The 13,847-nt window shown below is 45.5% G+C and overlaps 1 protein-coding gene across 2 annotated transcripts in view; it reads left to right on the top strand.

The window, feature by feature from the left end:
- Positions 1-9,212: 9,212 nt before the first annotated feature.
- Positions 9,213-13,847, top strand: part of TSG101 (tumor susceptibility gene 101) — a 50,478-nt gene continuing 45,843 nt past the window's right edge. Inside the window, exons 1-2 of one of the 2 annotated variants that reach the window (XM_089562542.1) lie at positions 9,213-9,530; positions 12,886-12,970. In XM_089562542.1, coding sequence (XP_089418668.1) covers positions 9,486-9,530; positions 12,886-12,970 — 130 coding nt within the window. In that variant the 5' untranslated portion in view covers positions 9,213-9,485. The remainder of the gene's footprint in view (positions 9,531-12,885; positions 12,971-13,847) is intronic. The other variant, XM_089562541.1, reaches the window with a different exon arrangement.

Here is a 13,847-nt window from a genome sequence, read left to right as displayed (position 1 = left end):
CTTAGCCTGCGCGAACAGGCGCGCTAGCTTTGGCAGCGCCGCCTGCTATGTATGAAACGGAGTACAGTTACTGTTACCTGAAATAACAAGGGAGGGCGCCGGAGCCGCATTGCCACGGATGGCGTGATTGCTGCGCTCGCGCGCGGGGGACAGCTCCCTCTAGCCTCTTCGTCTCGGTAACTGGTCGTGTGCAGATGTCGGCGTGGCGCTCCGCTTTCCACCAGCGAGGCGAGGCCGCCTGGGAACGTCCGGCCTCGCAGCTTCTGCCTTGTCATAGCGTGTGCGGACATTCGCTCGTAGCCTTGCTTGTGAGTCGGACGAGGTCGATTCCTCAGCGTATTATCAGAAACGATGGCAATGTTTTGCATTATCAAGGTTTTGCATTATGGCCAAAAAGCTGAGTAATTGTCGATGGAAGAGAACTGTAATAAATTCATTCCATGGCGCACATCTTAGGATTCAGGCTTTTCTTATATGTTCGAGTGTGGCACTAAAGCCGCCGAAGATATATGGCGCGTCCAATGTCCGCGTTTGGTGGACATTAACATACTTTGCACATCTATTGTTCACGCTTGATGGACATGCACGAGATCGTATATTAGGCATATATATTCGGATCGTATATTAAGTTATCTCTGCTCCGACTATCCGAACTGTATCATGCGCAAAGAGGCGGGTTCCGATGCCGTATGCCCACGGCGTGAGTGAGAACCTTGCTCGCATCTTTTCAGATTATGACGTTCCACGTTCCTTCGTGCAAACTTCGGCAACGACTCTTGCGAGTCAAGGACCCTCTTGACCTCGATATCTATCCAGGTGTGGTCTACAAGATCCCCTGTCGTGATTGTGACGCTTCCTATATCGGATAAACAGGAAAATTCAAGACAAGACTCAAACAGCAACAAAATGACGTCGCCAAAGGAAAATCTAACAAAAGCTTTAGCGCAACATTATCCGGACACTGGCCATACCATTGGCTGGGACGCAGCACGTGTAATTGCAAAGAAAAAATCATTACCAAAACGCCTTCGCATAGAATCATTGTACATTCAATCCACGCCAAACACGAATAACCGGACCCGTGGCACTCTCCCAGAGATACACCTGCGCACCCTGCGAAAAATACCTTCGCACCCTGCGCAACCTGTGATCAAGCACCTATACGGTAGCCAAAACGCCAATTCTTTTTATTTTCTGTGCATAATTGGCGAGTGTATGTTTTCTTTGACAAATCATCCGATTCTATATATATATATATATATATATATATATATATATATATTAAAGGTTATCCTATCATGTGGTTCTTAAATTACTCGCAGTAATCGCCCCGATATTGCAGAGGAATCACAATCTACAAGTTTTCACAGTGATATCTCAAGTTTTCGCTGATTCGCAACCTGTTGGTGGCGTCTCATGGCTTGAATTAAAGTTCAAGCTGCATGATCGAAAGGCAAACAAAACACGCTTTCCGATTTGAAAACGGAAGCCTCTCCAACAGATAAAGTGCTCTGTGGAAGCCTAGTTAAATAATAAACAAGTCTGCCGCAATCAAGATTAACTATACACAAGTTTCCTGGCGTCAAAAAATTGTAATTTCCGACTAAAGCCTAAAAATAGACATAAAAGCACAACACAGCGGCTTACCGAACACGCTTTTCAAGTTCGAAACCGAAACTGCCAGTTTTCGATCAGCATTCGTCGTTACCCTGTTTATACATTTTCAGCAGCTGTCGCACTCTGTTTCATTCTGACCATGATTCAGACACAAATTCTCATTGATTCGCAACCTGTTGGTGGCGGCTTATAGCTTGAGTTAAAATTCAAGCTGCATGATCGAAACTCAAACACAAGCTTTCTGATTTGAAAACGGAAGCCTATCCAAAGGATTCAGTGCTCTCTGGAAGCCTAGTTAAATGTTTAAAACGCTTGCCGCAGTCAAGTTTCTTGACGTCAAAAAATTGTAATTTCCGATTAAAACCTAAAAATAAAGACAGAACAGCACAACTGAGCGGCTAACTGAACACGCTTTTGAAGCTCGAAACCGAAACTGCCAGTTTTCTTTCAGCATTCTTCGTTCCCCTGTTTATACTTTTTCATCAGCTGTCGCACACTAATTCATTCAGACACAATTTGTCATTGATTCGCAACCTGTTGGTGGCGGCTTATTGCTTGAATTAAAGTTCAATCTGCATGATCGAAAGGCAAACAAAACACGCTTTCCGATTTGAAAACGGAAGCCTCTCCAAGAGATTAAGTGCTCTGTGGTAGCCTAGCTAATTAATAAAAACGTTTGCTGCACCTCAAAATAACTAAGCACAAGTTTCCTGACGTCAAAAAATTGTAATTTCCGACTAAAACCTAAAAATAAATACAGAAACACACAACAGAGCGGCTAACCGAACTCGCTTTTGAAGCTCGAAACCGAAACTGCCAGTTTTCTATCAGCATTCGTCGTTACCCTGTTTATACTTCTTCAGCAGCTCTCGCACTCTGTTTCATTCAGACACAAGTTGTCATTGATTCGCAACCTGTTGCTGGCGGCTTATAGCTTGAATTAAAGTTCAAGCTTAATGATCGAAAGGCAAACAAAACACGCTTTTCGAGTTGAAAACGGAAGCCTCTCCAAGAGATTCAGAGCGCTGTGGAATCCTAGTTAAATATTTAAAACGCTTGCCGCAGTCAAGATTAACTAAACACAAGTTTTTTGACGTCAAAAAATTGTAATTTCTGACTAAAACCTAAAAATCAAGACAGAACAGCGCGACAGAGCAACTAACCGAACACGCTTTTAAAGCTCGAAACCGAAACTGCAAGTTTTCTTTCAGCATTCTTTGTTATCCTGCTTTCACTATTCAGCAGCTGTCGCACTCTGATTCATTCAGACGCAAGTTCTCATTGATTCGCAACCTGTTGGTGGCGGCTTATAGCTTGAATTAAAGTTCAAGCTGCATGATCGAAAGGCAAACAAAACACGCTTTTCGATTTGAAAACGGAAGCCTCTCCAAGTGATTCAGTGCGCTGTGGAATCCCAGTTAAATATTTAAAACGCTTGCCGCAGTCAAGATTAACTAAACACAAGTTTTTTGACGTCAAAAAATTGTAATTTCCGGCTAAAACCTAAAAATCAAGACAGAACAGCGCGACAGAGCAACTAACCGAACACGCTTTTAAAGCTCGAAACCGAAACTGCAAGTTTTCTTTCAGCATTCTTTGTTATCCTGCTTTCACTATTCAGCAGCTGTCGCACTCTGATTCATTCAGACACAAGTTCTCATTGATTCGCAACCTGTTGGTGGCGGCTTATAGCTTGAATTAAAGTTCAAGCTGCATGATCGAAAGGCAAACAAAACACGCTTTTCGAGTTGAAAACGGAAGCCTCTCTGTGCTCTGTGGAAGCCTAGTTAATTAATAAAAACGTTTGCTGGACTTAAAAATAACTAAGCACAAGTTTCTTGCCGTCAAAAAATTGTAATTTTCGAATAAAACCTAAAAATAAAGTCAGAAGAGCGCGACAGAGCGGCTAACCGAACACGCTTTTAAAGCTCGAAACCGAAACTGCCAGTTTTCTTTCTGCATTCTTTGTTATCCTTTTTACACTATTCAGCAGCTGTCGCACACTGATTCATTCAGACACTAGTTGTCATTGATTCGCAGCCTGTTGGTGGCGGCTTATAGCTTGAATTAAAGTTCAAGCTGCATGATCGAAAGGCAAACAAAACACGCTTTTCGAGTTGAAAACGGAAGCCTCTCCAAGTGATTCAGTGCGCTGTGGAATCCCAGTTAAATATTTAAAACGCTTGCCGCAGTCAAGATTAACTAAACACAAGTTTTTTGACGTCAAAAAATTGTAATTTCCGGCTAAAACCTAAAAATCAAGACAGAACAGCGCAAAACAGCGGCTAACCGAACACGCTTTTGAAGCTCGAAACCGAAACTGCCAGCTTTCTTTCAGCATTCGTCGTTCCCCTGTTTATACTTTTTCATCAGCTGTCGCACTCTGATTCATTCCGACACATGTTCTCATTGATTCGCAACCTGTTGGTGGCGGCTTATAGCCTGAATTAAAGTTCAAGCTGCATGATCGAAAGGCAAGCAAAACACGCTTTTCGAGTTGAAAACGGAAGCCTCTCCAAGAGCACGGCCGCTCAATGGAGGCGCACTCCCCTAGCAAAAATTCTGATAGGATAAACTGTTAAGAATCCTATCAGTTCTGTCTATTGCATTATGAAACGATACAACTAATACACTGATAAAATTCCTTTTAGTTCTATTCTGGATGTATCAGCGTTATTCTGCGTATATAAGTCTATCAGTGTATTAGAGTATTCGTATTAGTGTACCAGATCTATGGCGCCTATCAGTACCTATATGTGTTGTATAGGTGTAGTATGTGCATCGAGGAGAAACAAGCTTTCTCGGCAGCCAAGAAAATAAGTAAAAAACAATCTTTCTGTATTATCACAAAACGCAGTACATATAATTCAAATGATGAAGCAAACAATTTGTGAAGGAATGCATAATAAAAATCTACACAACAAAATTAATGTACCAAGCAGTTCAAAAACGACTAATAAATTGATCACATTTAAAACAGCAAAGGTTTTTACATTGAATAACAATGAAACCCACATCGTATTCACACCTGCCTTGTCCTGCAGGAAACAAAAAAAAATGCTGTGAAGAAAGTATTAACCCAATAAAAATCAACCACACCAACAGGAGGAGTGACAGAAAGTATTTCAAAACACTGCATATCCTGCAAGTTGTAAACCATAAAACAAACGAAAGGAGCCACTGACTAGAAATTCACTGTAAATGAACACATACCTTCTCGTCAAGAACACAACAGGAATAGCAGAAGGGTGATCACATTTAAAACAGGAATAATATTTTCGCATTAAACAGTAAAAGCTTGAGCCCAGAGTAGCAGGAAATAAAAGAAAACTGCTATAAGCAAACTACAAAAAGCAATCAACATCAACCACAGAACAGGTGGAGAAAAAAAATGCAATATCTCTGCACTCCTGAAAGACACGAAACTGAAGCAAACTTTGACTAGGAATTTACACCAGCGCTTTTCCAATTCGTGAAACATGTACCAACCAGCCCGTATTTGCCCTCTTCTGTAATATTCTACCGGGCTTTATTAGTGTGTCAGTTGGAATTCTATATGTTGTATGAGGATCTCTGTTTTCTGTAAAAGACTGATACATCATCCTATCAGGTCTTGTACATGGCACAGTGAGATCTATCTGCTCCCTACCAGTCTGGTACAGAGTTCTATGGGTCAGGTAGGAATATAAATCAGACTAATAGAAGGACCTGTACGACCTATACATATTTTTAAGAGACTTGTAGAAATTTCTATCAGTTTTTTTGCTAGGGTCTCCATTGAGCGGCCGTGCCAAGAGATTCAGAGCGCTGTGGAATCCTAGTTAAATATTTAAAACGCTTGCCGCAGTCAAGATTAACTAAACACAAGTTTTCTGACGTCAAAAAATTGTAATTTCTGACTAAAACCTAAAAATCAAGACAGAACAGCGCGACAGAGCAACTAACCGAACAAGCTTTTAAAGCTCGAAACCGAAACTGCAAGTTTTCTTTCAGCATTCTTTGTTATCCTGCTTACACTATTCAGCAGCTGTCGCACTCTGATTCATTCAGACACAAGTTATCATTGATTCGCAACCTGTTGGTGGCGGCTTATAGCTTGAATTCAAGTTCAAGCTGCATGATCGAAAGGCACACAAAACACGCTTTTCGATTTGAAAACGGAAGCCTCTCTGTGCTCTGTGGAAGCCTAGTTAATTATTAAACACGTTTTCTGGACTTAAAAATAACTAAGCACAAGTTTCTTGACGTCAAAAAATTTTAATTTCCGACTAAAACCTAAAAATAAAGTCAGAACAGCGCGACAGAGCGGCTAACCGAACACGCTTTTAAAGCTCGAAACCGAAACTGCCAGTTTTCTTTCGGCATTCTTAGTTATCCTTTTTACACTATTCAGCAGCTGTCGCACACGATTCATTCAGACACAAGTTGTCATTGATTCGCAACCTGTTGGTGGCGGCTTATTGCTTGAATTAAAGTTCAAGCTGCATGATCGAAAGGCAAACAAAACACGCTTTTCGATTTGAAAACGGAGTGAGTGAGTGAGTGAGTGAGTGAGTGAGTGAGTGAGTGAGTGAGTGAGTGAGTGAGTGAGTGAGTGAGTGAGTGAGTGAGTGAGTGAGTGAGTGAGTGAGTGAGTGAGTGAGTGAGTGAAGAAACTTTATTTCCGCCAGAAGAAGACCCGTGCCCCTCCGGGTCCGCACGCAGGCGTCCGGGGAGGGGCAGCGTCGCAGCTGGAAGACTAGCAACGGTATAGTCGCGTAGCTTCTGCTGCCAGGCGGGTAGCGTATCGTTGTATGCTAAGGTCGGCACTTCTGAGTATGGTCTCCCATTCCTCTGCATTATTGATTCTGCCATATCCTGGGGCACTGGGGCATCTCCATAGTATGTGTTCGAGTGTAGCGATATGCCCGCAGAACTCGCACACCTCCGCATCCTTCCTCGTGTCACCTCCTGTCCAGCTCCTCCAGAGCGGGGATGCGAAGTTTCTAGCTTGGAGTCTTCTCCAGTCATAGGCCTCAGCCGAGCTAAGCGATCTATCCGGAGGAACATAGATCCTTTTGTTCTTTTTCTGAATGTCTGTGATGCTATTAAAGGTATTGGTTTCCTCTTTAGTGCTGAATTCGTATGAGGTGTCCACGGCTCCCCGGGGTAAAGAGGAGCGGGCGAGCCTGTGGGCGGCCTCGTTTCCAACCAGACCCGAGTGGGCTGGGGTCCAGATAATTTGAATATTGTGGGCTGGGATAAAGTCTTTTAGAAGCCTCTCCAAGTGATTCAGTGCGCTGTGGAATCCTAGTTAAATATTTAAAACGCTTGCCGCAGTCAAGATTAACTAAACAAAAGTTTTTTGACGTCAAAAAACTATAATTTCCGACTAAAACCTAATAATCAAGACAGAACAGCGCGACAGAGCAACTAACCGAACATGCTTTTCAAGCTCAAAATCGAAACTGCAAGTTTTTTTCAGCCTTCGTCATTCCCCTGTTTATACTTTTTCATCAGCTGTCGCACTCTGATTCATTCAGACACAAGTTGCCATTCATTCGCCAGCTGTTGGTGGCGGCTTACAGCTTGAATTAAAGTCAAGCTGCACGATCGAAAGTCTTTTCGATTTGAAAAACGACGCGTGCAAAAGAGATTCAGTGCTCTGTGGAAGCGTAATTAATTAATAGAAACGTTTCCTGCACTTAAATATAACTAAGCACAAGTTTCTTGACACCAAAAAAATTATAAGTTGCGACTTAAACCTAAAATTAAAGACAGAAGAGCATCCCAGTGCGGATAACCGAACACACTTTTGAAGCTCGAAACAGTTTTTTTTTTCAGCCTTCTCCGTTACCCTCTTTACACTTTTTCAGCTTCTGTCGCGCTCTAATTCATTCTGACACAAGTTCTGATTCATTTATTCGCCTCTCCAAGAGAGAAGCCTCTCCAAGAGATTCAGTGCGCTGTGGAATCCTAGTTAAATATTTAAAACACTTGCCGCAGTCAATATTAACTAAACACAAGCTTCTTAATTGACGTCAAAAAAATTGTAATTTTCGACTAAAACCTAAAAATAAAGACAGAACAGCACAACAGGGCGGCTAACCGAACACGCTTTTGAAGCTCGGAAACGAAATTGCCAGTTTCCTTTCAGCATTCTTCGTTACCCTGCTTATACTTTTTCAGCAGCTTTCGCACCCTGATTCACTCAGACACAAGTTCTCATTCATTCGAAGCCTGTTGGTGGCTGCTGATAGCTTGAATTAAAGTTCAAGCTGCATGATCGAAATTCAAACAAAACACGCTTTCCGATTTGGAAACTGAAGTCTGTCCTACACAAGCAGTGCCCTTGGATCGGCTCATGCGCGCTTATGGAGCGGCCGTGAACAGGTGCACGTCAGGCGTCAGGCATAGAGGAAGACGCCAGACGCATCGAACGGACCTACCAGCATGGTTGGCGTGGGCACATGTAGATACAGATAAGCATTGTGAGGACCATATGTAGACAACCTGAAATAACTATAGCTTTTGGCGTAGCACATCTTTGCACAAACTGGCTGCTAGTTGTGACCCGGCAGCAACGAAAGCAAAACCGAAACTGGGCACGTTTTTTTTTTCGATGTTGTCTACCGCCTCTGCGATAGAGTCGGTCGCCGATCGCGGAGGCCACGGTTTCGATATCAGTTACTTTAGAGCATTATAGCCCAGTGATGGGTTACTCCTCGTCTCTGAGTACTGCACGAACAGAAACCAACCGCGGAGATACTACCAATACTACTCCACTCTCTTTTTAAACTACGCTTTGCTAACGCGTTTTCGACAATTTTTTTTATTTGTTAAATGCTAGTAATAGAACGTGACCAGAAGGGAACTCGATGCAACTGCGTGCAACGCATGCCACATACGTACACATACGTAAGTCCTTACATTGTCACTGCCTTTGTAAGGACCTGACCATGTGTAGAGATTTAAAATACTGCTCCTCTCCCGACACACAAAACGCATTTAGCTGGCGCTAGCAACGGGAGCTTTTCGAAGTCGCTTCGTTGACACTAGCTGTTTTTTATATTCTTGCGTTGGCACAGTGCTGTGGGCCTTGGCCTGTCATGGGCCTTGGTCATAGTACCTGCTTCCCCTTCCTTTTTCCGCAATATACACGCCGACATCAGTCGCACGCGATAAACAGGAATTGGCTAGCCAGTTGGACGAAGCCCCGAGGAATGGAGACGAGGCTGAGCGAGTAATATGACAAATCTTTATTTGACGCGGACACACAAAGGCAATGGCTGGTGACTCGCGTGCGCGCCAGAAGTCTATCACAGGCTTGCAGATGGTGGCGCCAGCTAGCGGTAGATAAGAACTTGTTCGTGTAATGCTTGGCTCACTTCAGACCAGCTGCATGACCAGCCGGCCCTCGTTATGCAAGCGCTACCAACTTAAAAAACTTTCTAAATATTAACATTTTGAAATTCTATGGACACAAAAACTGTATATTAAGTGTCTCGCTATCTCTTTCTCTTTGCCTTTGCCTCTTTGATAGTTTATCTCATTGGCAGCAGGCGCCGCGACAGCCAGTTTACCTCTGATTTTTAGACCGATGAGGCCCCCCCCGATAGGCCTCATAGGGAGCAGTGGGGATCTTGACTGGGTGGTTTGTGAACTTGTTGCAGTGATGTTGCTGGCGGTCGCACTATCGTGAGCGCTGATGGGTGTTGGTAGGAGTTCACTCTCTCTGTGTGGTGTGTGGCTGTGCGTTGGCTTTTAAGAGCTTTCATGGACACTGCAGTGAACAGCGTCGCCGTGTGTGTGTTTACGGCGTCCCTGCCCTAGTGTGCGTCATTCGAGCAGTGTGTGCTAGCCCGTTCGAACCGATCGCCTCTGCGGAAATGCCCCAGTCTCTGGACCAGTACCTGTCGTCCCTACTTACAAAGGTAAGTCAGCACGACGCAGTCGGCGTCTTCGCGTAGTGGTGATCTGTTGTGCGGTCACTGGCTGCAGTGTTGCAGTACTGCTGTTTTGTGCAGTCTTGGAGGGGGAAGGGCGGTGGGGGACGGGGGGGGGGGGGGGGGGGGGATGGTTTCCGTCACGGAACCACCGCTTCGCTGGAATCGACAGTTTCCTGACAGCGGGTCATATGCCTCAATACAGCGTTAAAAAGACAAAAAGAAAAGCTGCATGAGGCTCCCTATCGTGCAGAGCACGTCTGGTTTGCCTCACCGCGGCCTAATCGGGGCCCTCGACTGTCCGAAGCGGCGTTCACTGCCCCGCCGAGTTGTAGTACACGCACTGTAGCCAAAATCGCGCGTGACGGATGTTTTCCGTTGACTGCTGGTAATCATCGCACTCATTTTCCGTGTGTGGCGGGGAAGTCACGTACCCCTTGTGTTCACTGAAACAGAGGCTGGAACCGTCGCTCACTCGGCCCTGGCCGTTATCGACTCCACTTGTCAGAGCTAGCTTGTCCGCGCTGTTAGCCGCTTTCACCTTGCGAATTGGTTGGCTGTAGCCTTACACCAAAAAGAAACTTTCCTGACCGCAGAACCAGTTTTACGAGCAAACCGTAGGCCTCCTCTATATGACTGCACTTTCTGCACTAGTTCACAAAAGGCCTCCTCGATTTGGCTGCACGCTGCACTAGTTCACAAAAGTGCCGTGGCAGTTCTTGCGGCGCGAGTGTAGCCTGACACTAGTGCTCTCCGTGCAGCGGCCAAATGGAATGCAAGAGTGCAGAAAGTTCGTCTGCTGCGGCCGTTTGTTGGTGTCTGTCACGTGGTTTGACATATGCGCAGGATTGTGCTAGCTGTGCTAGCATTTGGACGAAACGACACATCTAGTGGAGTGGCTCAGAAATTTGTAAATTTCAAAAGTGAGGAAGAATTTGACACCGTCCTTTCCATTGCATTGTGTAAAGTGTCGCAGGCCGGTCAACCGTCACTGATTCAACGGGTGCTTTGAAGAGGCAACAAGCTTTGAATTCGAGAGGTTACTCAGACTTCTGCTCGAGACAGTCTTTGACAGTCCATACATGTGATTCAGGCTGTTGCCGTTCTATCGAAAAGTGACTGCCGCAGTTACAGAAGAAAAGAGTTGTCTGATAACTCGGACTATATTTGAACTCAACAACTCACATTCACTGTCGCCAGACGGTGACGGCAGAGTGACTATCGGAGATCAACTGGCAGGCAAAGGTGTGGGCTGACGGCGACCACAAGGCCAGTCGATCACTGCTGTAAGCGGAGGTATACTGACGTCGTAGCGAGTCATCACAAACGTTGCGATCACCCACGTATTGAAAAACATCTCACCATCTGCCTCTTATACAAATGCTCCATCGTGCTGCGAGTAGTAATAATATTTGCACACAAAAGAGAAGTGGTGTAAAGCAACATGCGAGGCTGGACAGAAAGATGAGAACCGATACGTAGTGCACCATATGCCCGCCATTCGCTTACGCATGTGCACATGTGCGCACACACACACGTACGCACACTGTCATTTCAGCTGTTTAGTGAGAGCACGGTGTAGATGCCACGTCTAGCACAGGTATGCAGCTGTCTCAACCATGGTCTCAACACCGCTCACTAAAACAAGCGTGGCCATGGAGCCGTCTGCTACAGAGCGCGAAGTACCTTGGGCTCTTTCCTCGTTGGCATTGCCTAACCCTCCTCGCAGCGCCGCCCCTCCTCCTCCACTCTAGCTGTGTGTTCGTCGTATTTTCCCATTTGCGGTTGTTTACTGGATGTTTCTATTGCACTGATCTGTGCACCTTGGTTTAATTATTCGTAGCCGCGACTTGGGTTTTCTTATAATGTTTGCACTCCTTGCTTTGTACTGGAGGGAAATAAATTTGTGTGAAGTTCACCTACTGCTTGCCACAGTCCTAGAAGGAATGCATCCAGCTCTCAAAAAGTGTATGGAGAGAATAGTGATGCTGCATCTAGTCTGTTTCATTCCCGCTGCATTTGCTCAAAGCATAAATTAATTTCTTGCCTTTTCCCTCGAATGCCAAATACAACACTTATCCGGCAATTCCTGAACGTGGTAGCGTTTTCGCGGTATCAGTGTAAGTTCAATGCGGGAAAACCGAAGTTCAATAATTCAAGCAATATGCACAGATCAGTGCAATAGAAACATCCAGTAAACAAACGAAAATGGGAAAATACGGCGAACGCACTCTTAGAGCGGAGGAGGAGGGGCGGCGCTGCGAGAAGGGTTATGCAACGCCAACGAGGAAATAGCCGCACCTTGCATGACTTGCATGAGAAGAGAACTCACCGGGAGGCTAGTGCAAAAGTGCAGGAGAACTCGTGCAGCACTGCATCAAATTGAGTGCCGAAGTGTAGGTGGCTCTAGCTGCACTGGCAAATCGAGGGCGCGAGGGCAGCGCCGCCTGAACTGGTGCAGAAAGTGCAACCAAATCGAGGAGACCAAAAAGTGTCGTGCCAGAACAGTGCCACTTCTCGAGGAGCAAGTGTAGTCCGATATTAATGATATCGACGCAACGGCCAAATCGAGTGAATTACTGCAGAAGCATTGTTCTGCTGCATAAAGCAGACATTTGGGCTAGTTGGTACGTGTTCACTTTTCTCACAGCACAAAAAAGATGGCATGAAAGACCGTGCGGCCATGTGGTGTATGTCAGCACCATCACGGCATAGTGGATGTATGCTGCTGTAGCTAGCAGTCCAAATGCAGCATTTGAGATGGACCAACATTTGCAAAGAAACTGGCACAAACATGCACAGAAGTTGCGACAAATGTGAAGTCTGACGCTGTCACTTTCCACTCTTAAGGAGACTTGGGCGTCCCCTCAGTTTTTCCCTTTAATTGTCCCTGTTCCATCCATTTTGTGTTTTATTAGCGTGAGCGATGTCAGTGCACGTTAAAGAACCCCAGGTGGTCCAAATTTCCGGAGCCCTCCACTACGGCGTCTCTCATAGCCTTAGTCGCTTTGGGACGTTAAACCCCATAAACCAACCAACCAACCATTTGTTTTTATTTTTTTTCTGCACACAGCTGTGCAGTATTTTAGGTAACCACTCCTGCATGGGCCCAGAAAGAGTGTGTCTGATTGAAGAAGCGTAGCTTGTTGGGCCAGTTGGTGCATGTTACGCATTCACACGGCGAAGAAATACACATGGACAGCGCTGTCCATGTGTATTTCTTCGCCGTGTGAACGCGTCCCGTTTTGCGGGTGTGTCTGAATGAGTGAAAAAATTCTCAGTGCCTGGTCTTTGCCAGTCGCACCCTAATGAAGTGTGTGTGTGGTCTCACTGGGTTCCGCAGTACCACTATGCGGATCAGGCCAAGAAGGACATCACCAATGCCCTGCAGCACTACCGGAACCTGTCGCCCACCTCTGCACAGTTTGGTGAGGAGGGCACTCTTCTTTTGTTCGCACTTGGGATTTGTGGAAGAGGCCTGACTGGAGCTGACAGCTAGTTCTCTCCTGGTAAACTTTTTAGGGGAAACCCCCAGTTGGAGTAGATTTGCAATAAGGGAGTAATTACTCATTGACATCCACCTGAGCGCAGCCATACGGCTACAAAGGAAAGCTATACAGCTTTCTCAGAAACTTCGTAGTTAAAGAAAAATTCGTCCTGGTCCGGGGTTCGAACCGGGGACCACTGCTTCACCGGAGCAGTTGCTCTACCAACTGAGCTGACCGGGATGGCAAGCTTATGGTAGAGCGAGAGCGAATTGACATTTGACCCTAAACATTTGACCAACACAGTTCCCACTAAGAGCTATTCATAAATTCGCTCTCGCCCTACCATAAGCTTGCCGTCCCGGTTAGCTCAGTTGGTAGAGCGACTGCTCCGGTGAAGCGGTGGTCCCCGGTTCTAACCCTGGACCAGGACGAATTTTTCTCTAACTGCGAAGTTTCTGAGAAAGCTGTATAGCTTTCCTTTGTAGCCGTATGGCTGCGCTTGGGTGGATGTCAGTGAGTAATCACTCCCTTTTTGCTAGTTCTCTCCTGTGTAGTTTCTTTTGTGCATCCATTTATCCCTCGTACATGCCCCAGGGGCACTGTAGAGAGGGGCAGTGTAGTACCTTCATTTCTAGCTAGAAGGGCGGTGCCACTCATTGTGGCAATTAGGAAGCGGAGCAGACAAGGCCTGAACTTTTAATTGGTGACTGGAGACTCACCTGGTGGAGAAAGAAGAAAACCGGTAATGCCATGAAATGTTATGTGCAAAAAAAGACGACACGAAGAGAGAAGACACGACAGGACGAGCACAAACTAA

The sequence above is a fragment of the Amblyomma mixtum genome, chromosome 10, assembly GCF_055824585.1.
Source record: "Amblyomma mixtum isolate Tamu chromosome 10, ASM5582458v1, whole genome shotgun sequence".
Classification (NCBI taxonomy): domain Eukaryota; kingdom Metazoa; phylum Arthropoda; class Arachnida; order Ixodida; family Ixodidae; genus Amblyomma; species Amblyomma mixtum.
This window is presented reverse-complemented; position numbering and strand designations above follow the sequence as displayed.